This window comes from Orycteropus afer, unplaced genomic scaffold (assembly GCF_000298275.1).
Source record: "Orycteropus afer afer isolate SDZICR_OR568_19922 unplaced genomic scaffold, OryAfe1.0 scaffold00178, whole genome shotgun sequence".
In the NCBI taxonomy this organism is placed as follows: domain Eukaryota; kingdom Metazoa; phylum Chordata; class Mammalia; order Tubulidentata; family Orycteropodidae; genus Orycteropus; species Orycteropus afer.
Genome location: NW_006921765.1, coordinates 5,865,613 through 5,891,798, shown reverse-complemented (window position 1 = coordinate 5,891,798; position 26,186 = coordinate 5,865,613). Strand labels below are relative to the sequence as shown.

Sequence of the window (26,186 nt, the reverse complement as noted above, 5' to 3'; positions counted from 1 at the left end):
ATATGATGGTAAAATTAGTACACTTCCAGATAAGCAGAAATTGAGGGAATTTGTTAAAACCAGACCAACCTTACAAGAGATGCTAAAGGGAGCCCTTTGGACAGAGAAGCAACAACAGCCAACAACAACTGACCATTAACACACATGATGATATAACCCAGAAGCCAACCCAGCTATGGAGTATCCAAAGTAAAGAAGCCTACAAGATTGTAAACAGGGACCCAGAGACATCAATTGACAAATGAGGACAACTATACACCCAAAAGATTTGGAAAAAAAACTGTGTCATTACAGAACTTCTAGATGGTAAGGAAGTCAAGACAACTACAAGATAGAACGGACTGTTCTAAGCTTGGGAAGAAAACTATAAATCACAGGGCAACCTCAAAGAAAAATGATAAACCTTTACATTAAAAAAGAGGACCAGCATAGCTATTCAGCAAAAACTAAAACAATAGCAATGAAGGAAGTGATAACATGATTCGTAAACAAAATGAGCTCAGCATAGAAAATTACGTGGAACAAAGAAATTGACACCACAATAAAGAACATAACAAAAATGACAGCAACAAATAATTCATATTTGCCAATAATTACATATCTGGCAAGGGACTTATTTCTAAGATTTATAGCGGAAGAGTGGATGACCAAACTATGGTACATACACACAATGAAATGCTATGCAGCACTAAAGAATCATGTACAGTCTGCAAAACAACGCATAATATGGATGAACTTGGAGGACATTATTCTGAGTGACATAAGTCAATCACAGAAGGACAAATATAGTATTAGTTCATTGTTGTGGAGGGTCAAGAAAAGGTTTATATGTGGAGGGAAACTTTCTTTGTTGGTTGCCAGGAGTGGGAGGGGAGGGGCGGGAACACTGCCAAAAAAAAAAAAAAATCATTGACCCATGTCACTTTAGTTTTGTGTATTTCACTGTATATGAATTATATTTCAATAAAATGCATTAAAAAATACCCATGATGCTGGGAAACTGGATATTGGTATGGAAAAAAGATGACTTTAGACCCTTCCCTCACAACTTTCTCAGAAATTGTCTAAAAATGGACCAAAGACCTAAATGTAAGAGCTAAAACTATACAATTCTAAGAAAAAATATAGGAGTAAATCTTTGTGACCTTATGTTAAGCAGAGTTCTTAGATATGACTTCAAAAGCACAATCTATAAAAGGAAAGGAGAAATTGGACTTCATTAAAATGAAAAACTTTTGTCCTTCAAAAGACCAGTAAGAAAATGAAAAGGTAAGCCATGAACAGAGAGAAAATATTCACAAATCACATATCTGATAAAGTATTTGTAAGCAGAATATACAAAGAACTTTTACAATACACTAATAAAAAGTGGAAAAAGCTTTTTTTAATTTTTATTTTTTATTTTATTGTGATTTGGGTGAAAGTTTACTGAGAAAACTCTGGTTCCAAGCCCACACGTCCAACTACTCACTCCCTCTAGATAGCTGGCTATGGCCAAGCAGTGACTATAACCTTGCCCCTTGTCAGCTCTACCATATGCCTGGGAGTTATTACAGAACATACAGTTACACTTCTAGAAACACAGTCTGCCAACTGTATACATGGTCTTTGGCACACTCCTCCCCTGCATAGCCATACCTAATAGTTCAGCCTGTGCACTCATCTATCCACTTGTAGATCAATGTTTGCCATCACTGACAATGCAGTACTGTTTATATGAAAGGGTTCATCTTTGTTGTCTGTACCTCCCATGCACTCTCTATGTCTTCCTCTTCCTCAATGTCACTGTGTTGACCACACACATTTGGTACATTGCCCTTCTCTTCACCCAAATAAATACTTGTCTCTACCTATCTAACAGTGTTCCCTCCCCTCCCCTCCCACCTCTGGTAACCAACAAAGAAAATTTTTCCCATATATAAACCTTTCCTTGACTTTTTACAATAATGGACTAATACAATATTCATCCTTCTGTGACTGACTTATTTCACTCAGCATAATGTCCTCCAAGTTCATCCACATTATGTGGTGTTTTGCTAGGCTGTAATCGTTATTGGAGCAGATCCCTTAGAGTCACTGGTAGGTTTGAAATGCCAGAGATTTGGAAGACAGCTACCTGGCCAACTGACTAGAAAAGATTCATATTTGTACCCACTCCAAGAAAAGGTGATCTCACAGAACGTGAAAATTATTGAACAGTACCATTGATATCACATGCAAGTAAAATCTTATTGAAGATAATTCAAAAATGGTTGCAGTGGTATATTGACAGAGAACTTCCAAAAGTGCAAGCTGGATTTAGAAGAGGACGTGGAGCAGGGGATATCATAGCTAATGTTAGATGGATTTTGGCTCAAAGCAAAGAATACCAGAAAGATGTTTACTCACGTTTTATTGGCTATGCAAAGGCATTCCATTGTGTGGATCATAACAAATTGTGGATAACATTGAGAAGAATGGGAATTCCAGAACACTTGTACTCATGAGGAACCTGTACATAGACCAGGAGGCTGTTGTTTAAACAGAACAACAGGATACTGCATGGTTTAAAATCAGGAAGGGAGTGTGTCAGGGTTGTATCCTTTCACCATACTTCTTCAATCTGTATGCTGAGCAAATAATCTGAGAAGCTGGACTATATGAAGAAGAACGTGGCATCAGGATTGGGGGAAGGCTCATTAACAACTTGAGATATGCTGACGACACAACTTTGCTTGCTGAGAGTGAGGAGGACTTGGAATCCTTACTGATGAAGATTAAAGACTACAGTCTGCAGCCTGGATTACACCTCAATATAAAGAAAACAAAAATCCTCACAACTGGACCAATAAGCACCACCACGATAGATGGAGAAAAGATTGAAATTGTCAAAGACTTCATATTACTTGGTTCTACAGTCAACACCAATGGAAAGAGCAGTCAAGACATCAAAAAACGTATTGCATTGGGCAAATCTGTTGCAAAAGATCTCTTTCAAGTACTGAAAAGCAAAGATAGCTCCTTGAAGACTAAAATGTGCCTGACCCAAGCCAGGGTATTTTCAGTCACCTCATATGCATGTGAGAGCTGGACGATGAATAAGGAAGACTGAAGAAGAGTTGATGCTTTTGAGTTGTGGTGATGGTGAAGAATACTGAAAGTACCATGGACTGCTAAAAGAACCAACAAATTTGTCCTGGAAGAGGTACAGCTGGAATGCTCCGTGGAAACAAGAATGGCCAGACTTTGTCTCAACTACTTTTTTCTGTTGTCAGAAGGGACCATTCTCTGGAGAAGGATGTCATGCTTGGTAAAGTGGAGGGTCAATGGAAGAGGGGAAGGCCTTCAACAAGATGGATTGCCACAGTGGCTGCAGTGATGGGCTCAGGTATATTAGGGATTGTGAGGCTGACACAGGATTGGGCAGTGTTTTGTTCTGTTGTACATAGGGTTGCTATGAGTTGGGGATGACTCGATGGCACATCACAACAATGACAAACCATTAGTTAGCTGCTGAGTACCTAACTATTGACCCACCAGAGCTCTTTTCACTAGTCACTAGGGAAATGTAAATTATGACTGCAATAGATTGCAAACTTCAAACTCACTAGAATGACTATATGAAATAAATGACAATAACAAGTGATGGTGAGAATGTATAGGAATTGGAACTCTCATACATTACTGATGAAAATGAGGTGAAATTGTATAGTTTCTCTGAAAAATAGTCTAACAGTTTCTTAAAAGAATTAAACATAAACTTACCATAAAAACTCCAAAAGGAAACTCACTGCCATCAAGTCAGTTCTGACTCATAGTGACCCCCACTGGGTTTCCGAGGCGGTAAATCTTTATGGAAGGAGATTGCAGTCAAATGCCTTAGGAACTGTGCCACCAGAGCATATGACCCAGATATTCTACTCCTAGGAATCTATTCATGAAAAATATCAACACAAAACCAGGTTGTCTGCTCTCACCATTTCTGTTCAACATTTGACCGAATGTTCTAGCACTTAAATGTTCATATGAGTATTATTCATAATAGCCTCAAGTGTGAAGCAGTCCAAATGTTCATCCACTGATGAATGGATAAACAAAATGTGGTATATCTATACAGTGTAATACTGTTGTTGTTGTTGTTATGTGCCGTCGAGTCGGCCCCGACTCATAGCGACCCCTCCTTGGGTTTCCGAGGCAGTATCACTACGGAAGTAGGATTGCCCAACCTTCCTTCCGAGGAGTGGCTGGTGGGTTTGAACCGCCAGCCGTCTGGTTAGCAGGCAAGTGTCTTAGCCACTATGCTACCAGAGCTTCCTCAGTGTAATACTAGTCAGCAATAAAAAGAAATGAACTATTGTTACATACTACAATATAGACAAATCTCAAAAATATTATGCTAATATTATATTTTTTTTAGCAAGGCAGCTGCAAAAGTCTACATACTGTATGATTCTACTTATGTATGCTCAGAAAAGGCAAATCTGTGGAGACATAATACAGAATAGTGGTTGCCTGGCGCTGGGGTGGAAGCTTGGATTGATAAGTGATCTTTTTGGAGTGATGAAATGTTCTAAAACTTGATTGTGGTGATGGTTGTACAACTCTTTGAATTTTAAAAATTTGAGTTTTACAGATAAAAATGGGTGGATTTAATGGTATATAAGTTATACCTCAATAAACTTGTCAAAATATAAAGGAAAAGAAAAAAATAAGTTATCTTTTCCATGGGGGTCTTCCCTGACCACTCAACTCTCCCTCCCCACAGGAAACCTAACCCCTCATACTTTGCTCTCCTTTTCTTTCTTTCTTCTTCTTCTTTTTTTTTTTTTTTTTTCTAAATACCACTAACCACCTTTTAAAACAAAACAAAACAAAACAAAAACACCAAATGCAATGCCATTAAGTGGATTCTGACTCATAGCGACCTCCATTGGGTTTCCAAGGCTATAAACCTTTATGGAACTAGATTGTCTCATCTTTCTCCTGTGCAGCAGCTGATAGGTTTGAACTGCCAACCTTCTAATTTGCAGCCAAATGTCTTACCCACCATGTCACCAGAGCTCCTTAATCACCTTTTAATAAAACATATTTTTTTCTTACTGTGTTTACTGTTTATAGTCCATCTTTGTTGGAATATAAGTTTCATGAAAGCATGAGTTTTCAGTCTGTTTTCATCAGTGTATACTTCCAGTGCCTAGAACAGTATATAGTGCATAGAAGGGGACGAGCTGATGCTAAAATTCGAACGGGAATGCAAGAGACCCAGAATAACCAAAAACTTTTGAAAAAGAACAAATTTGGAGAACTCACTCTTCTTGGTTTAAAAACTACAAAGCTACAGTAATAAACACAATATGTACATGTTAAAAATGAATGAATGACATTTGATTGGAGGATCTTTGTGATTCCTTCCATCTCTAAAATTCTATGATCAAGATTAGGTTTTGGGGTCTTTCCAGAGATTTCTCTTTTGTCTTCAGTAGAACTGTTGCCTAGACCAAGTTGGTATATGGGGTTGGGGCTGGAGGGAAGTCCTTAGGTGGCCTTTTCTCAGAGCCCAACTTTCTTTACCTGAATAGTCAGAGAGAACTAGTTTTCTCTTTTCCAGGTATTGTGTAGCCTTTAGCATATTTCCATTTCTTTTTGACCTGAGTTGACCCATCAGTAAATTGAGTTCTCTTCAGTGTCCTAGTAAATGTGTGTGTGTACGTGCATGCATGTATGTGTGCATGTAGATGAAGGTGAACTGAGCAGAGGGAAGGAGGGAGAGGTGTGTTTGTGGGTAGATGGTTCTGTGGCCAGCAGCTCTTTCCCCGTTTGTTGCTCCCATCATGAAGGCTGCAGTGGTGTTCTTGTCACAGGGTGATTTCTCAGCTGGAAACACTATTCCTGACATATTTACAAATGGGAAGCTCTTCTTATATATAAACATTTACAAACACCTTGATCGACTTGTGAAAATGTGACACTTTTTTGGAAGCCAGCCCTCTTGTGCTGTGGGGCTTAGTTGCTTATTTTTGTGAAATGGAAGCAGCTGTGTAGGATCTTGGGTGCCTGTGTACCTCACTTTGAAAAACCTCAACATGGACAAAATCATTTAGAAGCCTAGAGTGGTGGGAAGGACATATTAGGCAGTGCCCAGATAATGAGACTTAATGGAGTTGAAAATGAATGCTCCTGTTCTAGGAGCCCCAGCTCCCAGGTGCATCTGACAGGAGGGTCTTCTGGAACTTTTGGTTCACTGTTCAGGCCCTTTCCTGTGGTCCATGAGACAGGGTTAGGGCTCCAGGATTTCTCAGGGCTGCAAAGAGACTGTTATCTGTAGTCCATGTTCTTAAGGGAGGAGTCAAAAACAAAATAAAAAACCCACCACCATTGAGTCGATTCTGACTCATAGTGACCCTATGGTACAGAGTAGAATTACCCCATAGGGTTTCCAATGCTGTAAATCTTTATGGAAGCAAACTGCCTCATCTTTCTCCTGCAGAGTGGCTGGTGGGTTCAAACCACTAACATTTCAGTTAGCAGCCAAGTGCCTTAACCACTGCACCACCAGAGCTCCAGGGAGGAGTTAGGTAGCAGTAAATCAGAGTTTGGAAACAGGAAGGGGAATCATGTAGCAGAAAGGGCAAGGGCTTTTGAGCCAGAAAGACTTGAATTCAGATTCTGGCTTTTTTTCTTTCTTGTGTGTGACATTCCTGTGGTGTACCTTGATTTTGTCAGCAGGGCTGCAGTATAGCTAAGCTTTGAATTATGTTCAATGGCTTCCAATTAACTGTCACTCTTTCTCCTTGTGACAATTCTACCATTTTGGAGATGCTACCATGTCTCCAGACTCCAATTAAGAACTTTTGATCTAGGCAAATATTCCACCTGGGTGTAGGGTTCTCTTTTCAGTACATGACAGATTGTGTTATTGGGACATCTGGATAGGAACGGAACATCCTTAAATGGTTTCCCTAAATAGTTCTGGTTTTATACTGTGGGAGAGAGATCCAATGAATATACTGACTCAGGACCATAGTATCAGGGGACACCAGACTCAACTGGCACAACAAAAGACATAAAAATCTTGTTCCACAGCTTACACTGGTGAACAGTGACTGTGGTCTTAAAAGCTTTCGAGTGGCCTTCTAAAATGCAGCTAATGGTCTCCTATTGTCAGAAACAAAGAAAAGTGCAAAAAACCAAGGACATTTGGAAGCAATCAGCCCTAGGACATGATGGACCTCAACACCAGAAGAACTAGATGGTGCCCAGCTACCAATGCCAACCACTCAGGAAAGGATCAAAACTGGAGATCCTGGATAGAGTGGGAGGAAAAACATGGACCAAAATCCAAAAACACAATAATGACCAGAATTACTGGTCAGATGGAGTCTGGTGGGACCCCCAAGACTATGGCCCTGGGATACACTTTGGGCCTAGAATAAAACTCACTCCCAGGGGCTGGCTCTTAGCCCTATAATAAACAAGACGTGCACGCAGACCACTCAACCCAGGGTGATGCACCCACATACTCTATGGAGATGCAGCTCTTGGAACAGTCGACTACAGGGTACTAGAGGGGCAACATTCACACGGAGGAAATGCAGGACACACAGGATGCATAACTATGAGGGGCAAGGGGAAGGGGGTCACTGGGAAGGAAGGGGAGGAGAGGGGGTTAGGGTGGGGGATGGTAATTGGGGAGTGAAACCAAATGTACATGAAATGTTGAATACAAAACAAACTCTGCTCTGTAAACTTGCACCTAAAGCACAATAAAATAATTAAACAAATAAATAAATAGTCCTGGTTCTCTTCTCTCTGTGTCTTCCTCTCTCTTGGGCCAGCCACACAAACCTTCACTTGGTTCCAGTTTTGGGATAATTGCTCCCATCGCTTCACCTCAAGGGGTGTATTGATTTCTTTCCTATAGCAACAGAAATGTGGGAAAACTGTGTCTTTTTGAATACTTCCAAAGACAAGAAGCTTACTACTTCATGTGACCTTGGTTCTGTCCTGTAGAACTGCACAGAACAAATATATTTCCCTTTAAATATTTGAGAGGGATCCTATTTCCCCAAGGCTCTTCAGACTTCTTTATTATTATTTTAAAATTGTGTACACAGTCTATCTCATGACTTTTCCCTTTTAGACTTAAGGGATTCCATACACTGTCCATGGTGCTGCTGACCACAGGCTGGCCTGAGCCAAGGGTTGGGTCTAGTGGTGCCAGAAGGTAATGACCACTGAACTCTGTGTTGTTGCTCTTACTTATCTAGTCATTAAGGCCTGAGTTAAATCATGATAGGGTTGCTGGTGCCTTTGGGCCAGTCCACGTAGAGAAAATAATGGCTGAAGATTGGAATTAGAGGGACACACAAAGGCCAGTATCTGAGCTCATCAGAAATCTACAGTGGTGTGTGTGTGTGTGTGTGTGTTGGATGGAGATGGAGCAGAGCAGATAGAGTTGGTTGTCTCTCCCATCTCTAAAACCTGTAGGGATGTAACCCTGGTATGGGATGATGAGGAAGTGGATGAGTTCCTCACCTCAGGTGGTGGTTTCAAGAGCCACACAAAGAGAGTAACCCTCAGGCTGCCTGGAGATGTGGTGGGTTATGGTTACCCAAATTCCTCTCTCCAACTTGGAGCTACAACACATGTCCCACCACAGCATCAGAATAACAACACTATGGCTGTGCATATTTTCTCTGCAGAGAACTGTCCAGATTCAATCCTGGCTCCTGGATAATGGCATTCCACCTTCTACCACTGCAGTGTCCTGCCTGTCCCATCCCAGGGCAAGGGGGCTCCCTTAGGCTCCATCCTCTCTCCCTGCAGACTGCTCCTTCTGCCTTTGTGAGTCTGCCTTGGGTGGTATGATTTTATTTCTAAGTTTCCTTCTAAAACTGCACCCCTCCCTTACCCCCATTGGCTGCTGAGGAAGGCTTCCATTTAGTAGCATTTTCCTTTCTCATTTCATGCTGTAATGGAGATTCATTGCCAGTTTTAAATCCATAATTTGCCGTGAAACTCTCGTCTCAAGCTCAGGCTGAGGTTGGAGTGGAGAAGTAGTGAGCTATTCTTAGCCCTTAGAGGTTTCCCTGTCCAGCTGTAGCCTCTCTGGGCTTACCGCAGGGCTGACCTCAGACAGAGTCCTCAGTCAGACACCCAGCACACCCATGAGGTTGGAGCCAAGAAAGGGGCAATGCATTCATGTGTGGGACTGGCTTGTCCTGCCCACCTCTCTCTGGTCTGCCATGACTCTTCCCCTCCATTTCATTTGTCATTAGGGGGGATCAATAGAGAAATGAGGCCCTCATCTGGTGATAACATGCTCCAACTACTCCATTCTTTTCCAGGCCTGACAAGGGGTGTGAGTCGATACTTTTGTCAAGTCACCAAGAATTTGTCTTTTTCCAGCAATGACTGATTTCCTTGACTCAGTGTACTTGTATCTTTCCACTACAGAGATAATGATGGTTCTACCATGCTCTGAATCATGTGTACATATGTGCAGGTGTGTACATGTGTGTGCACCAGTGCATTTGTCCTTGAAGCTAAGGTGGCCATGTGTGTGGATGAGTATGATTGATGCATATACAGGAAATCTTGTAAATAATCAGTGACCAGCTGGGCTTCCCGACTGAGGACCCCAGTAGGAAAGCAGGGCAGATGTGGGCTCTTGCTTGTATTTTTTCAGGCTTGCAGGGATGTTGGAAACCATGTCCAGAGCCAGCCTCATGACAGGAAGGGTGGTAAGGGCCTTCCAAAGGCAGCTGCATCCTGAAGGTTACAGGAAAGTGGCTCAAATTTCACGGTAGCTCCACAGTTGTTGGTTCTATGCTGAATGGCAGATGCCAGGGATCAAGGTCCTGACTTTTACAAATCTCTGCAGTCTGAGCTCACACTTCCCTTTGCTGAGTAGTTGAGCCTGCTCAGCAGCTCCTAGGTCATGCTTGGTTAAAGCAGCTGAAGGGGAAATTATCCTTGCTCTCAGGAGCAAGAGAAGAGGGACTCAAGGAACAATGCTCCTCTTGCCCAGCCCCCAGTCTATGATCAAGTGTGGGAGAGTCATGGCCAAACTGTGGAGTGGATTTTCATTTAATCTTTCCAGCTTCTGGTTGTACCAGGGAGAAAATAGGTCCTGAGAGATGAAGCATCATTATTCCATGCCTCTCAGCTGGCTGGTGGCAAGAATATATGCCTTCTGACTTCTAGGGCTGTGCCTTGCCTGGACCCAGAGCACTGCCAACACTCTGGGTAAGGCGCTGGCATACTTAAGGGCTGCATAGGGCTTCCCCTAGAGAGCTGAAGTCATCAACACTGGAGGGTCAGCAGAACTAGGAACATGATGGTGGGCAGGACCAGGAGGCTGAGCACTGTATGTGAGCTCCTTTCAACCCTTCCTGTCTTCCCTTGTCCTATGTTGAAAGCAGAGATGCTGCAAGGGGCTGGGAGAAGGGCTGGCCCTCGGGGTTGTGAGGAGGTGTGCCATTTGGGATGCTGCCCCAGTTTTAAATGGTGAGCATTGCCCAAGACAGTGTTGGGTGCCAAGCCCATTCCAGAAAGGACACTTAATGGACAGGTTAGCTCCCCTCTCATTGGCAGAGTCGATTCTAATTGACCTTGGTGGTGCTAGAGTAGGGTAAGGCAGGGGTAGGAGTCCCTTCCTTAGATCACCTCCCCTTCATGGACCGTGCCTATGCCCTGTCATCCATATAGAGGCAGAGAAGGAAGCACTGAGTTAGTCTCCATCACTGATGGGTCCCCAGCTCCTCTAGAGCCTTGGAAATTGTTTAACACATGTGTGTCTCCTTCTCCTACCTCATTCCCCACCTTGGTGGATGGAGTCAGGCTAGGGAGGAGGGGACTCTTTTGGTTCCCGCTATAATAATGTGGTAGATTATTACACATTATTATGATGTGGGGACAGGGTGACTGTCAGGAGGGAGGTCCAGAGTGCCCCAGTTCCAGAAGCCAACCTAACGGCAATGAATATCTCCAGGGAAACGTACTATCTCACTGCCCCACCTCATCAACAGCTGTGCACAGCTACTCAAGGAGGAAGAGGCATGGAACCCACAGGGAAGACCTTAGAGACCAGGTCATCCCACCCTCAGAGAGCTTTAATATAATTTAGAAGAGAGAGACTATTAGTCAGCCTGAGGTACCCAAGAGGTTCCTGGTGGTGCAAATGGTTTGCACTTGACTACTAACTGGAAGTTGGTAGCTTGACCCACCAAATGATGCTGTGGAAGACAGCCTTAGTGGTTTACTTTCATGAAGATTACGGCCAAGAAAACCCTATGGAGCAGTCACATGGGGTCACGATGAGTTGGAACTGACTTGATGGCAACAGTTTTTTTTTGATTTTTGGAAGGTAGCTCAATGACCTCCCCCCACCCAAGCCATGCTTGTAATCTGGCAGAGCAAGTAGGCACAGAGTTAAACTGGGAAAGTGAAGATAGTCTTCTGGCTAAAGAGAGGAGGAGAAGAGTAATCTTCTTCTTCTTCTTTTTGTTTTTTTTTTGGGGGGGGACATTCATTGCAATCCCTACAGTGTAGCAGCACTCTTCCCACTTCTGACCTGTGTTTACCATTTCCCTTCATCTTGCTTTCCCATCCCTTTCTGCCTTCTTAGCTTTATACTTGGGTACCTGGATAAATGCTGCTGGGAATCTTTTTCTTGCCTGGGGGACACTGGGGGTGGTCCTGGGCCACCAAGAAGGAGTAGAGTAGCAGGCAGATAGTAGGAAGGAGCTGGTGGCAGGGTGTGTGTGTGCATCTGTGTGTGTGTGGGTGAGATGCATAATAGTTCAGACACCTTCTCCCATATGGAACTTCAGGAGATAAGGAGCCTTTTTGGCTCCTCTCTCCCATCTCTGGCTTGCTTGTTGCTACTATTTGGGGGTGATTGCAGGGTAATGAATGTGGCAGGAAACAGGCACATGGCACAAATGAGATATAGCACCTAAGACCAGGCTGGGGCCCAGGCAAAACATGCTTAATAAGAAGATAAGGAAATCAATTCTGCTTGTCTTCCCAGGCATGAGTGCCTGCGTGAGGTCTGCAGCAGTTGTGTCTTTCTGCCTTGTTGCTGGGTGCAAAAGCTCCTCTAAGACACAGAGTCTGCTTCCCCAGATAGGAGTTGCTTATTGGTGTCTCTTAATATGGCAGGAATGATAGTAATAACAGTAAGTATAATAATAACAGCCAACACTTACCTATATTACCATGTATCAGGTATAGGACTGAGAAGTGTTTTGCATATAATTTTTCATTAAATCCTCTCTACAACCCTATGAGAGGTTGTTGGTGGTTCAGTGGTAGAATTCTCACCTTCCATACAGGAGGCTTGGGTTCAATTCCTGTTCAATGCACTTCATGTGTCAGAGGGGACATGTGTGTGGGTATGATGCTAAAAAGGGTTTAGTGGAGCTTCCAGACTAAGACAGACTAGGAAGGAAGGTCTGGAAATCCATGTCCAAAAATAAGCCAATGAAAATGCTATGGAACACAATGATCTGATGCACAACCAATCATGGGGATGGCAAAGAACTGGTCAGCATTTCACTCCATTGTGCTTGGTGTCACCATGAGTCAGGGACTGACTCAATGACAGCTAGCAACAACAATAACCCTATGAAGGAAGGTATGATTATCTCTCCCATTTTACATGAGGAAACTGAGGCACAGAGTTAAGTAATTTGCCCAAAGTAGCACCAGAGGTAAAGTAACGCAGCCAGGATTCCAACGAAGGTAACCTAGCTTTCAGAATCTGGCCCTTAATCATGAAGCCACATTACCTCTCCAAACAATGGAACAAAACACTCACATGTATTTGGGGCTTACTGTATTCCAGGCAAGGGGCTCTGGTGGTGGTGTGGTTAAAGCATTGGGCTGCTAACCAAAAGTTTGGTGGTTCAAACCCACTAGCCACTATGTAAGAGAAAGATAAGACAGTCTACTTTCATAAAGATTTACAGCTCTGGAAACCCTACAGGGCAGTTCTATTCTGTCCTGTAGTGTTGCTGTGAGTTGGAATTGACTTGATGGCAGTAGGTGTGGTATTCTAGGCACTTTTCTTTGCGGTGAGGTTCCGTGTAAATTCCCTGTGATGGTTAATGTTAGGCGTCATCTTGGCTAGGCTATGATTCTCAGTGGTTTGTCAAACACTGGATTGAGTGCTTTATCATACCATAATATAATATAATAACCTTCCAAGATATGATCTGATATGATCAGCCAATCAGTTAAAAGGGGAATTTCTGGGGCTATGGCCTGCCTTTAGTACATAAATGGATGTTCTGGCAAAGCTTGCTTTCTCTCTCCACCCTGTACTCTTCTTGTCACCTGACCTCCAGTTCTTGAGATGGAAGCCTGCAGAAGTTTACTGCCTGCCACCTGAACTGCACATTTTGGATTCTCCAGCACCTGCAACCCCATAAGCCAGCAGAAGTCTTCAACTTACCAGCCCTCACAATTGCATGAACCATTTCCTTGAAGTAAATCTCTCTCTATATATTTATATGTATGTTTTTGTTCCCCTAGAGAACCCAGGAAGGTTGGGCAATCCTACTTCTGTAGTGATACTGCCTCGGAAACCCAAGAAGGGGTCGCTATGAGTCAGGGCTGACTCGACGGCACATAACAACAACAACAACAACAACAACAACAACAACAACAACAAGAGAACACAGACTAAGACACTCCTCCTAAATGGCACTAAACCCTGTCCCTTTGATAACCAAAGGAAACACTTAGCACCTTGTATGTGTTCCAGGTAGCACTGGGCATGAAGGATACAAAGGTGAACACACACAGCCTGCCCTGAGAAGCCCCGTGAGGGTAACAGACATGTAAACCTTACATAATGGGTTGGGTGATGGAGGTACACGCAAAGGCTAAGGGAGTATAGAGAAGATAGGCCAGGTAGGGCCTAGGGAAGGCTTTCTGGAGGAGGTCATGTGTAGGATGAACTTGGCAGGTGTGTTAGAGTGAGCCAAAGAGAAAAAGGTAGGTGGGGTATTCCAGGTAGAAACACAGGCAGGGTACATGAAAGGAGCTCCAAGTTGGCCTCTGTCACTAGAGAAGGGTGGTGGTGGAACTGGGCTGGAGAGGAAGTAGATGGCAGGTTCAGGGGCCTTGTGCACCAGGGCAGTGTGTATGGACTTTGTTCTATGGAGATATTTCTCAGCCCTGAAGGACAGAGCAGACCATTTCCTCCTAACTTGCCTTTCTATGACAAGGTGACTGTGGCTAGGGTTCTTGGGACCAGAATCTTAAAGAATAGTTTTAGGTGTTTCATTTCTGTCTTCCTTTGCTGTATGACCTGAGTTATTCACTACCCCTCTCTGGACCCCATTGTACACAGAAGATTGTTCTTGATAGGTGATGTTGAGTTGATTCTAACTCATAGTGACCCTACGTACAACAGAATGAAACATCGCCTGCTCTTGCATCACTCTCACAACTGTTGCTATGCTTGAACCTATCATCGCAGCCACTGTGTCAGTCCATTGTGTTGAGGGGTAATCCCCCTTTTCGCTGACCCTCTACTTTACCAAGCATGATATCTTTCTCCAGGGACTAGTCTCTTATGACAACATGACCAAAGTATGTGAGATGAAGTCTGGACATTCTTATGTCTAAGGAGCATTCCGGCTGTATTTCCTCCAAGGCAGATTTGTTCATTCTTCTAGCAGTCCATGGTACATTCAATATTTTTCACAATGAAAATGCACCAATTCTTCTGCAGCCTTTCTTATTCATTGTCCAGTTGTCACTTGCATATGAGGCTACTGAAAATACCATGGCTTGGGTCAGGTGCCCCTTAGTCTTCCAAGTGACTTCTTTGCTCTTAAACACTTTAAAGAGGTCTTTTGCAACAGATTTGCCCAATTTAATATGCTATTTGATTCCTTGACTGCTGCTGCCATGGGTGTTGATTGTAGATGTAAGTAAAAATGAAATCCTTGACAATTTCAATTTTTTCTCCACTTATCACGATGTTGCTTATTGGTCTAGTTGTGAGGATTTTTGTTTTATGTTGAGGTATAATCCATGCTGGAGGCTGTAGTCCTTGATCTTCCTCAGTAAGTGCTTCAAATCTTCACTTTCAGCAAGCAAGGTTGTGTCATCTGTATATTGTCAGTTGTTAATGAGTCTTTCCACCAATCCTGATGTAATGTTCCTCTTCATATAGTCCAGTTTCTCAGATTATTTGTTCAATACACAGATTGAACAAGTATGGCAAAAAGATACAACCTTGATACACATTTTTCCTGATTTTAAACCATGCAGTATCCCATTGTTTTGTTTGAACAACTGCTTCTTTGTCTGTGTATAGGTTCCTCATGAGCACAATTAAGTGCTCAGGAATTCTCATTCTTTGCAATTGTTATCCATAATTTGTTATGATTCACACAGTTGAATGCCTTTGCATAGTCAGTAAAACACAGTACACATCTTTTTTGATATTCCCAGAAGAGTAGAGCTTGGGAATTAGGGGATACTGCTAACGGCATCTGTGGGTGGTGCAATTGGTTAAAACACTTGGCTACTAACAGAAAGGTTGGAAGTTCGAGTACACCCAGAGAAGCCTTGGAATAAAGTCTTGACCACCTACTTCTGAAAGATCAACACTGAAAACCCTGTGAGCACAGTTCTACTCTGACACACATGGAGTCACCATGAGTTGACTCAATGGCAACAGGTCTGTTGACTAATGCTGTAGAGAAGCAGCCAAGGGAGACTGAGTTTGTGGACACGTTTGGACCTCATCTGTTTGTCCCTCTCAGTATTTGGATCTTGACATAATTTTAAGAGATATCCTACTTATTTGAATTGACTTATTTTCTATCATTAAATAATTCATGTTGGTTTAGGAAGATTTATTTCTAATGGGAGTCAAAAAATAGTAGAGTTAATATTAGGATGGGCCAGGAAGAAGAGGGATATGGGTGGGGGAAACTGGGGAAATACCCTTTTTAATAATTAATCTGACATCCAGCATCCTGGTCCTACTTCTGATCCCTCTTACCCTGCTTTACTTTTTCAATAGCAATTACCTACACAGTTTACTTGTTTAATACATTTATTATTTATTGACTGTTTCTCCCTTCCAGAATACAAGCTCCACTGGGTGGGGGGTGATTTTCTCTTTCTTTTCCTGATGATTCCCAAGTGCCTAGATTGGTGCTGGGCACATACTAGGTTCTCAGTAAGTATTTGCTGATTGAACCCTTGGAACCTGTTTTCTCTTTTGTGGTAGTTAAGGTTGTTGTCAACTTGGTTGGGCCTGGTTGAGTGGCTGGGCAGCTGTAGTAGTTATTCCCCATAGTGAGATTGGCAATCAATTCCATGGTGGAAACTACTGGAGCAGATGAGTAGCTGCTTTAGGAATGTGGTCTGCTTCCAGTATATAAGAAGCAGCTTTGAGAAAGATCTGCAGCTTTTTGGTATGCTTGAACCCTACACGTAGCCAAGTTGTTGTACAGCAGCCTCCCATGCCCTGCTGATCTTGGGACATCTTTAGGATTTGAATTAGTGGCCTGCCGTGTTATTTGGTAACATTGGACTGTGTCTTTTCATTTGTCAATCTTGGGCTTGGCAGCCTTAGCAGCCAGCAGCTGCCTGAGTGAAGAAAATCTCTAGCTTCAGTGGGCCAGGAGCAGGAGGCAGAGCTAAAGCCCAAGGTTGAGGGACTTTCACCCAGCCCCTAGAACCTGGCACTTTGAACTCGGACTGAAAGCCTCCAACTGTAAGAGAATAAACTCCTGTTTGTTAAAGTCATCCTATTGGTGGTATATTCCTGTCAGAGTGGCACTAGGTAACCAAAATATCCCTGTTCTGAGTCCTCTAACTCCTTGCTTTCTATGGTTTCAGGCAGTTAAATAGATTAAATACAAAACCACACTTACAGGTTGGACCCTGGAACAATTCAGGTATTTTCAAGGCTCCTGCAAGTGTGGAAAGTAAAAGACTTCATGCGTCCATGAATGTGTGCATGTGTGTGGACAGCCTGCGTATATGACATCTCATTGCTTGTAGAGGATATGTGTGTGTGTCATATATATATGTTAATTTGATTCCCCACAACAATCCTATGAGATTGGTATTTCTATTATCCCCATTTTGTAGATGAAGAACCAGAAACTCAGTCATTCATTCATTTTTTAAACAAACATTATTGAACATCTAGTCTATGACACCACTACTCATCTGTCAGTTTGTTGTACTGTGGTGACTTGTCTATTGTTCTGATCCTGGAAGCTGTATCATCAGTATTTCAAATACCAGCAGAGTCACCCATGGTGGACAGGTTTTAGAGGAGCTTTCAGACTAAGACAGACTAGGAAGAAAGACCTGGACATCTACTTCCCAAAAAATTGCTAATGCAAATCTTATGGATCATAACAGAAAACTGTCAGACTTGCTTGCTTTGTATACATTATCAGGAGAGATCAATCACTATGACATGATGACAGGAGGATGACATGATGCTTGGTGAAGTAGTGGGCAAGCAACCATGAGGGAGATCTTTGGTGAAATGGATTGGCATAACAGTCACAATGATGGTCTCAAACATGGTGATGATTGTGAGGATGATGCAGGACTGGGCAACATTTCATTCTGTTGTACATAAGGTTGCCATGACACCATGTTTCCTGACCTGTTCTGGGGGCTGAAAGAAGCCCATTGTGACCTTGCCTGAGTCCAGGCATGATCCTCTGAAGCAGGTTGGTTCACTGAGGGAATGCGGACCATGGCATCTAGGTGACCGATGTCCTCCAACACCTCAGCTTTGCCAGCTCAACCCCTTCCCCCTCTCCATTCCCTTGCTCCCTCCCTCTGCCTCCAGGGGTGGCAAATGCTCAGCTACAAGTTGTTCTTTGCCTGATTGCATCTGAGAGCTAGAAACACAATGTTAATTAATGTGTCTGTGACTCTAGGCTTGGCTGCTGAGGCCCAAGTCTGCATGCCATCCCTGGAGCCCGGCAGGCTCTATGAGCTAGCCCTCTGGCTCCTCTAAGCACACTGCCGGCAGATGCATATTTTAACAATGCACATCTGTTGGCTATATAATCTCTCATATTTGCCCTCCTTGCTTGGTGCTTTGATGAAGACCCTCGGGGGGGCCTCCCTCGGTTCCAGACAAAGTGTTTGCTTTGCAATTTTGCTGGAATGCCATCTAATTCTGCTCTCACATCTTCTGCAGGTTCTAATCAGGCTCTTAGTTTATTTAATTAAAAATCTATCTCAGGCAAATACAGACTAAATTAGGAAGCTCTCTCATTCCTAGAACACAGGGAAGTCAGCCCCCCTCAGGGAACCGGCTGGGACATTTTCCCTGGCTGAGATGTCATGGCAAAGCAGATGGGGTCTTGGTTAGGAAGGCTGGCTCAGCCAGGGTGGAGAAACACCTCTCTCCCTGTTCTCTGCTGGAACAGCTGCTCTGTCTACCCTTAACTGCTGAGCAAAGGTCTTTCCCACCAGCCGGTGAGCTGCTGCATGTAGGGTCTCTGTCTAGGGCACTAGGGGGTGCTCTACACCACGAGAGACTCAGCAGGCAGAGTTCTGCAGGGCCAGCTGAGGGCTAGGGACTTAAGGTGGCCCCAGGAGTCAGGGAGGACTGTAGGCAGGGTCTGGGGAAGCTCTTGTTTGCCTTGGGTTTAGTATGTTTATGATGAATGAATTTTGTGGTGTCTGCATAAAAGGTTGGTAGATGGACGACTGCCCATGTCCCCTTTCTGGCTTTAAGAAATTCTACCAGGTGATGCTGCTCGACCCCTTGGAAACACCCCTTCTTCCTCTTCCAACATATCTCCAGACTGGAATGTAACACGCCTCCCATAAACCCAGCTGTGTGCCAGAGGACAGTGCCATGCCATGCCCTGGAGGAGGGTAGTGAGTGCCCTTTAGATGTGATTCAACACAAAATTGGGTCTGTTCAAATCAGATCCCAGGGCCTGCTCTCAGAAGCCCAGCTCTTCATCAGCAGATTAGCAAGGCTCTGCTAGCTTTCAGGAAGGCAGAAGCTGGGCAATGGGCATTGGTTTGGAGTTGGAAGAGCTGGGGTCTCTTGAATGTTAATTAAGCCATGGGGCTTCATGGGGGTCCATTTGCTTCTCTCTCATTTTCCTTATCTGTAAAGCATTTGGAATAATTTAGATTTTTAATACTGTGGATTTTGTAGTATAATTGAGAAGCTAGAGAGAACAGGGGAAAATGGTTGAATCTTACTGGGTGAAGCTCTGAAACAACTTAAGGACAAGATACATCCCCATCTATTTTAGGACCTGGGTGAAGTCAGAAGAAGGTCCCTGGGTAGTGCAAGTAGTTTTCTTTTGGCTGGTAACCTAAAGGTTTGTGGTTCAAACCCACTCAGCAGCACCATGGAAGAAAGGCCTGGTGATCTGTTTTCATAAAGATTATAGCCAAGAAAACCCCATGGATCATGTTCTACTCAGTCACACATGGAGACATTATGAGTTGGGATCAATTTGAAGCCAACTGGTTAGGAAGTCAGAGGAGTGAACATTGCTGTGGCTTCTCTCATTTAACATCTGTTGGCTCCTCTAGAAAAGGTACAGGGTCACAGAAAGCAGATCCCTCTGAGGACAGGGGCTGAACAAGCTCTGACGGTCCTTTAGTAAATCTCAACCTGGCATTTTGCAATCGTCAAAAAACCAGAAAAAATACTACATCCTAAATCCTCCTGCCCTCCTCCCCTAGCCCTGCACACTAAATCAGACTCATTGCCATTTTGGCCTCATTTAATATTTTCAATTCCTCTTCTGCAGGCCCACTTGCAAGCCAAGCATCCCAGTATTTACCCAGCTGGACAGACAGGTTGATTTCCTTATTCCTTTCACTGCAAGCCAGAGAAGGGACAGAGGTTGAAGGAGGTTTAATGGCTGGCCCCGAGGTCCTCCTCCCTGTCTCAAGAAGCCAAACTCAGAACTAGTTAAGTGATCCCCTGGGCCTGTTTGCTGCAGTTGGAATAATCCGTCCTGGTGCGTTAGGTTGTGTAGATCAGAAGATAACCTGACACCCTTGTAAATATTTCATCTAGGAGCAGCCTGTGCCTTATCTTCCTGGTGAGGAAGCACAGAACCCCAGCTGCCCACCCTGTTGTCAGACCTTCACAACAGCTGCTAAGAGATGGGTGGGGCAGGATCACATTTCCCTCTTTCCTGTCTGTGCTAAAGCTGCACAGGCTCTGACATAGACTCAGGTGTGGAGAGGCAGTGAAGAGTAGAAGGAGCAGTAAGGCTCCACTTTATCTCAGCAAGGAGACCATGGGTGAAGTCCCTTGCTTCTCTGAGTCTCAGTTTCTCAGCTGGGCTAACATTCTCGGTCCCACTGGCTTGTAGCCTGAAATGAGGTGTGTGAATGCACTTTGGGAGTTGCTACAAAGCGCTATGCAAATGTGAGTTATTATTACATATGTGCAAAGCTTGGTCCCCCATGGGCTCTGATCCTCAGAAACATCTGGTTGATAGAAGGAGACGGCAGGGCTGAACTCTAAATGAGAGTAAGGCAATTTAAGAGGTCACTGGGCTCATTCTCATGTCTTCATGCAGGTCTGTCCAAGAGAAGGCATGGGTGCCTCTTCAGGAAGGATGCCCAGTGCACTGGGCTCCTGGGAAGACAAGGTGAAGACAGACCAAGGGGAAAGGTGGCATTCGGGATCAGGGACTGGAATGAGTCTTTCTAGGAATGACTTAAAAAAAAAAAAAAAACAAACTCACTGCCATCAAGTTGATTCTGATTCATAGTGACCCCCTTTGGGTTCCCAAAGTGGTAAATCTTTATGGAAGTAGATTGCCCAGTTTTCCTTCCACGAAATGGCTGATGGGTTTGAACTGCCAACCTTCTAGTTAGCAGTCAAATGCCTTAAGCACTACACCACTGGAGCTCCTTAGGAATGACTTAGGACAGCCCCACTCTCCCTTTGAGAGCAGGAAGCCAGGGAACAGTGAAGGGTGGGTAGAGAACTAGAGTTACTGGTGGTCCCCATGGACCCTGAAGTCATAGGGAGAATCAAGTTTGAGGCCGATTTTAGTAGGGGTGGTAGATGACTAGGATAGCCAAGGAGGTCAGTATAGAATGAAGGGACTCAGGACTGTGAGTCCCCAATGCATAGGTCAGCCACACAGAATATGTACTCTGATGGAATCAAGTTGCTCCCAGGAGCCCTACTTTGCTCCCTCAGTTGGAGTCAAGCACAGCAAGGTTGGACAGGGTCATAGGTCAATTGGACATCAGCTTTCTGATGCAGGAATCTTCATTTTTTTTTCCATTTTGTGGGGGAGAGGAGGGTATGGACATGATAGAAGAACAGTGGCTCAAGTCCTGTAGGATGATGCTTTGGATTTTACCCAGTGGGGAGTACCTCCAGTCTGACTGGAAGAAACCTTCTGAAGTAGAGACATTGAGGATTCTCATAGTATCCTCACCACCCTTATGTCCCCTCTCTCCCCCTGCATGCAGAGTGGTTCTTTCTTACCCAGGACAGTGAGACGTGCAGGGCGGGACCGGATGGCGGCCTGGATGGCCTGACATTCGTACACAGCATCATCTTGCAGCTCTGCCCGCAGAATCTTCAGGTGATGTTCCCCTGACAGGTGGTTTCCTACCACCAAGTACTGTGGGTAACCTGTTGAGACAGTAGGCACATCAGAGGCAAAGGAGATATTCACGGTAAACAGACACAGCAGTGGGAGGCCTGGTTATGGGCTTGGTTGTCAAGGCTGGTAAGGCTGGTAATTGCTCAGGGCCCTGATCTCAGAGTCAGAAGAACAAAACCAAGAGTTTCCCAGAAAGTTGGAGCAGGATGTGCATGCAAGTGTGTGTGTTTAAGAAAGTTAGGGGAGGCCACTGCACATCATGCGCAGCCACTACCTGTCAGTGGAGGCTTGTGTGTGGTTATGATGTTGCACAGGTTTCAGTGGAGTTTCCAGACTAAGACAGACCTGGCAATCTACTTAAAATCAGCCAATGAAAACCTATGAATCACAATAGAACCTGTCTACAACTGGTCATGGAGATGGCACAGGATCAGGCAAGGTTTCATTCCGTTGTGCATAGGATCACCATGAGTTGGGGCTGACTTGACAGGAGCTAATAACAACAGCAGCATTATTTTAAACTTTTTATTGTGATTTGGGTGAAAGTTTACAGAGCAAATCAGTTTTCCATTCAACAGTTCACACACATTTTGTTTCATGTAATTGACTGTAATCCTCTCAGTATAATCATTCTTCCTACGTCCTCCCTGTGTTTCTCATTTCTATTCCTCCTTCTCTCCTAACCTTTCCTGCCTTCTGAACTTTGTCTTTGGGAAAATCATGCCCTTTTGATCTCAAATGGTTAATTGTTTTAAGGACTGTGTACCTTCCTAGAGTTATTGTTCACCTTATAGACCTGGGAGCTCTGGTAGCATAGTGCCTAAGGCGCTTGACTGCTAACCAGAAGGCTGGCAGTTCAAACCCATCAGCCACTCCTCAGAAGGAAGGTTGGGCAATCCTATTTCCGTAGTGATACTGCCTCGGAAACCCAAGGAGGGGTCGCTATGAGTCGGGGCCGACTCAACGGCACATAACAACAACAACAACAACAATTGTTTGACTGAAAATTGAGCTACGAGAGTGAGCTCAGTTCCAGGTTTGAAGAGTGACCAACAGCCATAGTCTCAGGGACCTGACCAGTAAGCCTGTTCTTTTTGTTTTTTTTTTTTTTAAATGATTTTGAATCTTGATTCACCTTTTTCTCCCATTCTATCTAGGATCTCCTACACTGATCCATTTCTGAGTGGTTAAGAGTGGTAGCTGGGCACCATCTAGTTCTTCTGGTCTCACAGTCATGTAGGCTGAGGTTTGTATGGTCCACTAGTCCCTTGGACTAATTATTTCCATGTGTCTTTGGTTTTCTTCATTCTTCTTTGCTCCAGTTGAGGAAAGACCAATTGTTGCACCTTAGATGGCTGCTTGCAAGCTTTTAAGACCCCAGGCACAACTCATCAAAGTAGAATGCAGAACATTGCCTCTGTGGACTGTGTTGTGCCAATTGAACTTGATGTGCCCTGAGATAATGGTCCTGAGTCAGCAGGCCAGTGACTCCATCAGAGTTTTTGTTCATGGCTAAGAAGTTATCATAACTTTGCCCTCAATTTCATGCATATACCTGCAGCATATGTAAACACATATGTAGAAATATCCTGTCAAATGAATAATAGCATTTTTAAAGTGAGGAAGGTGAGAGAAGAGATTAAAATGCTAAGTGTGGACACTCACAGCTGGGTCATTACTCTGGAAAGTAGAAAACTTGGCAATGGGGTTTGTCAAGTAGACATACATTTTGATAAGGAAACATCCAGAGAAGCATACAGAGAGAGACAGTGAGGACCAGACAGAGACTCAGAGACACAGAGAAGACAGAGTGAGAGAAAGAGAAGGAAGAAAAAGAAATATTTGGAAAAGGCTCAAGAGTGACTTTGGGAGAAAAGTTTTGTTGCAGGATGGACAAGAAGTATAAACTTAGGTCCCTCCTACCACTGCCAGGTGCTCTGGTGGCATAGTGGTTAAAGCATTAAAGCATTTGGCTGCTAACCAAAAGGCTGGCAGTTCAAACCCACCAGCTGGTCCATGGAAGATGAGGCAGTCTCCTTCCATAAAGTTTTACAGCTTTGGAAACCCTATGGGGCAGTTCTTCTCTGCCCTATAGGATTGCCATGAGTCAGAATTGACTCTAAGGCAGTGGGTTTGGTTTGATTTGGTTTCCTCACACTGCCTGGTTCCTCTGGTCACTTTGAACCATAAGCAGCCCTTTTCTAGGCATTGCTACTGCCCATCCCAAACCCCAGGGCCTGATTAAGCACTTAGGAGGCACACAGGACTTAGGAATTTGGGGCTCCTTGTATCATTGGCAATGAATAATAGATAAATAAAAGCTTGAGGATGATAAATCATTAATCAGCTTTCCTGCTGCTCTGTAGGGTTGAATATAAATGCCAACAGAAGTTGTGCCTGGCCAGGTTTGACAGATGCTCTTCTTCCCTGGTCTTGGGCCCTAAACCTCCTTATTTTCTCCCAGCGGAATCAGTTTTCTATCATATCTTTCACCTGAGCTCTGCCATTCCTACCTCAACCCCTCACAGCTGTAGATTTATACTTGGACACATCCCTATACTCCCTTCCTGTCCTGGTCTCCATCTTTCCTCAGGGCTGTTTTTCTGCCTCCATCCACCTTCTGTTAGCCCCAAACTGCTCCTTTTTCTGAAGTACCTGCACCAGGACAATAAGAATCCTCAGAAATGTGATCAGAGGAGGGGATTGGACACATTTGGCTTTTTAAAGAGAAGAATAGGCCTCAAGCAAGTGAGAGAAAGAAAAACAAGGATGGACAGAGAGGCATGCAATTGTTGTTGTGGTTGTCATATGCTGTCGAGTCATCTCTGACTCATACTGGCCTTATGTACAACAGAAAGAAACATTGCCTGGTCCTGTGCCAGCCTCACAATCCCTATATATCTGAGCCCATTGCTGTAGCCACTGTGTCAGTCCATCTCGTTGAGGGCCTTCTCCTCTTTTGTTGACCCTTCACTTTACCAAGTATGACATCCTCCAGGGAATGGTCCCTTCTGACAACATGACCAAAGTAGGTGAGACAAAGTCTGGCCATTCTCGCTTCCAAGGAGCATTCTAGCTGCACTTCCTCCAGAATAGATCTGTTAGTTCTTTTAGCAGTCCATGGTACTTTCAGCATTCTTTGCCAACACACAATTCAAAAGCATCAACTCTTCTTCAGTCTTCCTTATTCATAGTCTAGCTCTCACATGCATATGAGGTGAGTGAAAATATCATGGCTTAGGTTATGATGTAGGATTAACCATGATAGACAGGTTTCAGTAGAGCTTCCAGATTAAAGGATGAAAGGTCTGGAATCTACTTCCAAAAACTAGCCAGTGTAAACCTTATGACTCACAACAGAACACTGTGCGACTCACTAGCTTTGGGCATGTCATGGAAGGGATCAATCTCTAGAGGAGGATATTGTATTTTGTAGAGGGCTTGTGAGGAAGACCCTCGATGTGATGGATAGATGCAACAGCTGCAACAATAGATTCTAACCTGCTGGTAATTTTGAGGATGACTCAAAACTGAGTAACATGACTTCCGGTAAGATGGAGGACTAGGCAAATGACACAGACCCTCTTCAACAAAGAAAAGAAAAACCAATTGACAGATACAGATGATAACCCTGGAGCACTGAGCTTTGAAAGGAACTATGCAGAAGTGGATTAGGCACCAGCTAGTGGGAAAACATGAACGAAAACAGTGAGTACAGAGACTGTTGGAGCTGCAAACTGTCAGCTACACTGACAAGACCAACAGTCTGAATATTTCCAAGTGGAATTGGGACCTAAGAATTGACCTAAAGACCAGCCCTGGTCACCAAGGGCTGCAGGGATGACTGTGCTAGTGGTCTATGACTAGGAAAGGAAATAGCAAGGAGGAAGACAACTTGAGCTGTGGACTTTCTGCTCTCTGGAGAGCGTAGCCATTTTGATTGTTTATAAGCAGCAGCCATTTTGGATATTTAAAGTGACCGAGAGCACAGCCATTTTGAATGTTTACAAGTGGTGGACATTTGGGATATTTAAAGTGACTGAGGGTGCAGGCATTTTGAATCTTTATAAGTGGAAGCCATTTTTCATTTTAAAGTGATAGCATTCTCATTCAGATTCCAGGGACCTAAGAATAGGCTCTGTTTGCCAAGGTTGGCAGGGACATACAAGAAGCTGACAACAGAAAAGGAGACAGGTGGTGAGTGTACAAGTGCTGTCAACTAGTGCATAGAGGAGCACAGGAAAAACAAAAAGTTACCTACCAGGCAACCAATAAGACTAAGTTCAGATTTTTTGAGAGAAACCATGCAGGCAAGAAAAAATTGGGAAGGTGTATATATAAAACACTGAAAGAGAAAAATTTCAAACCAAGAGTTATGTACCCAGCAAAATTGTCCCTCAAATATGATTGTGAAATTAGGACATTTCCAGATAAGCAGAAATTGAGGGAATTTGTTAAAACCAGACCAACCTTACAAGAGATGCTAAAGGGAGCCCTTTGGACAGAGAAGCAACAGCAGCCAACAACTGACCATTAACACACATGATGATATAACCCAGAAACCAACCCAGCAATGGAAGTATC

General features: G+C 43.8%; 1 protein-coding gene across 1 annotated transcript in view; it reads right to left on the bottom strand.

Moving 5' to 3' along the window:
* KIRREL3 (kirre like nephrin family adhesion molecule 3) overlaps positions 1 to 26,186 on the bottom strand; it is a 228,403-nt gene that overhangs the window by 149,458 nt on the left and 52,759 nt on the right. The window contains exon 4 of the mRNA XM_042781831.1: positions 21,482 to 21,631. Within this exon, the coding sequence (XP_042637765.1) occupies positions 21,482 to 21,631 (150 nt within the window). The remainder of the gene's footprint in view (positions 1 to 21,481; positions 21,632 to 26,186) is intronic.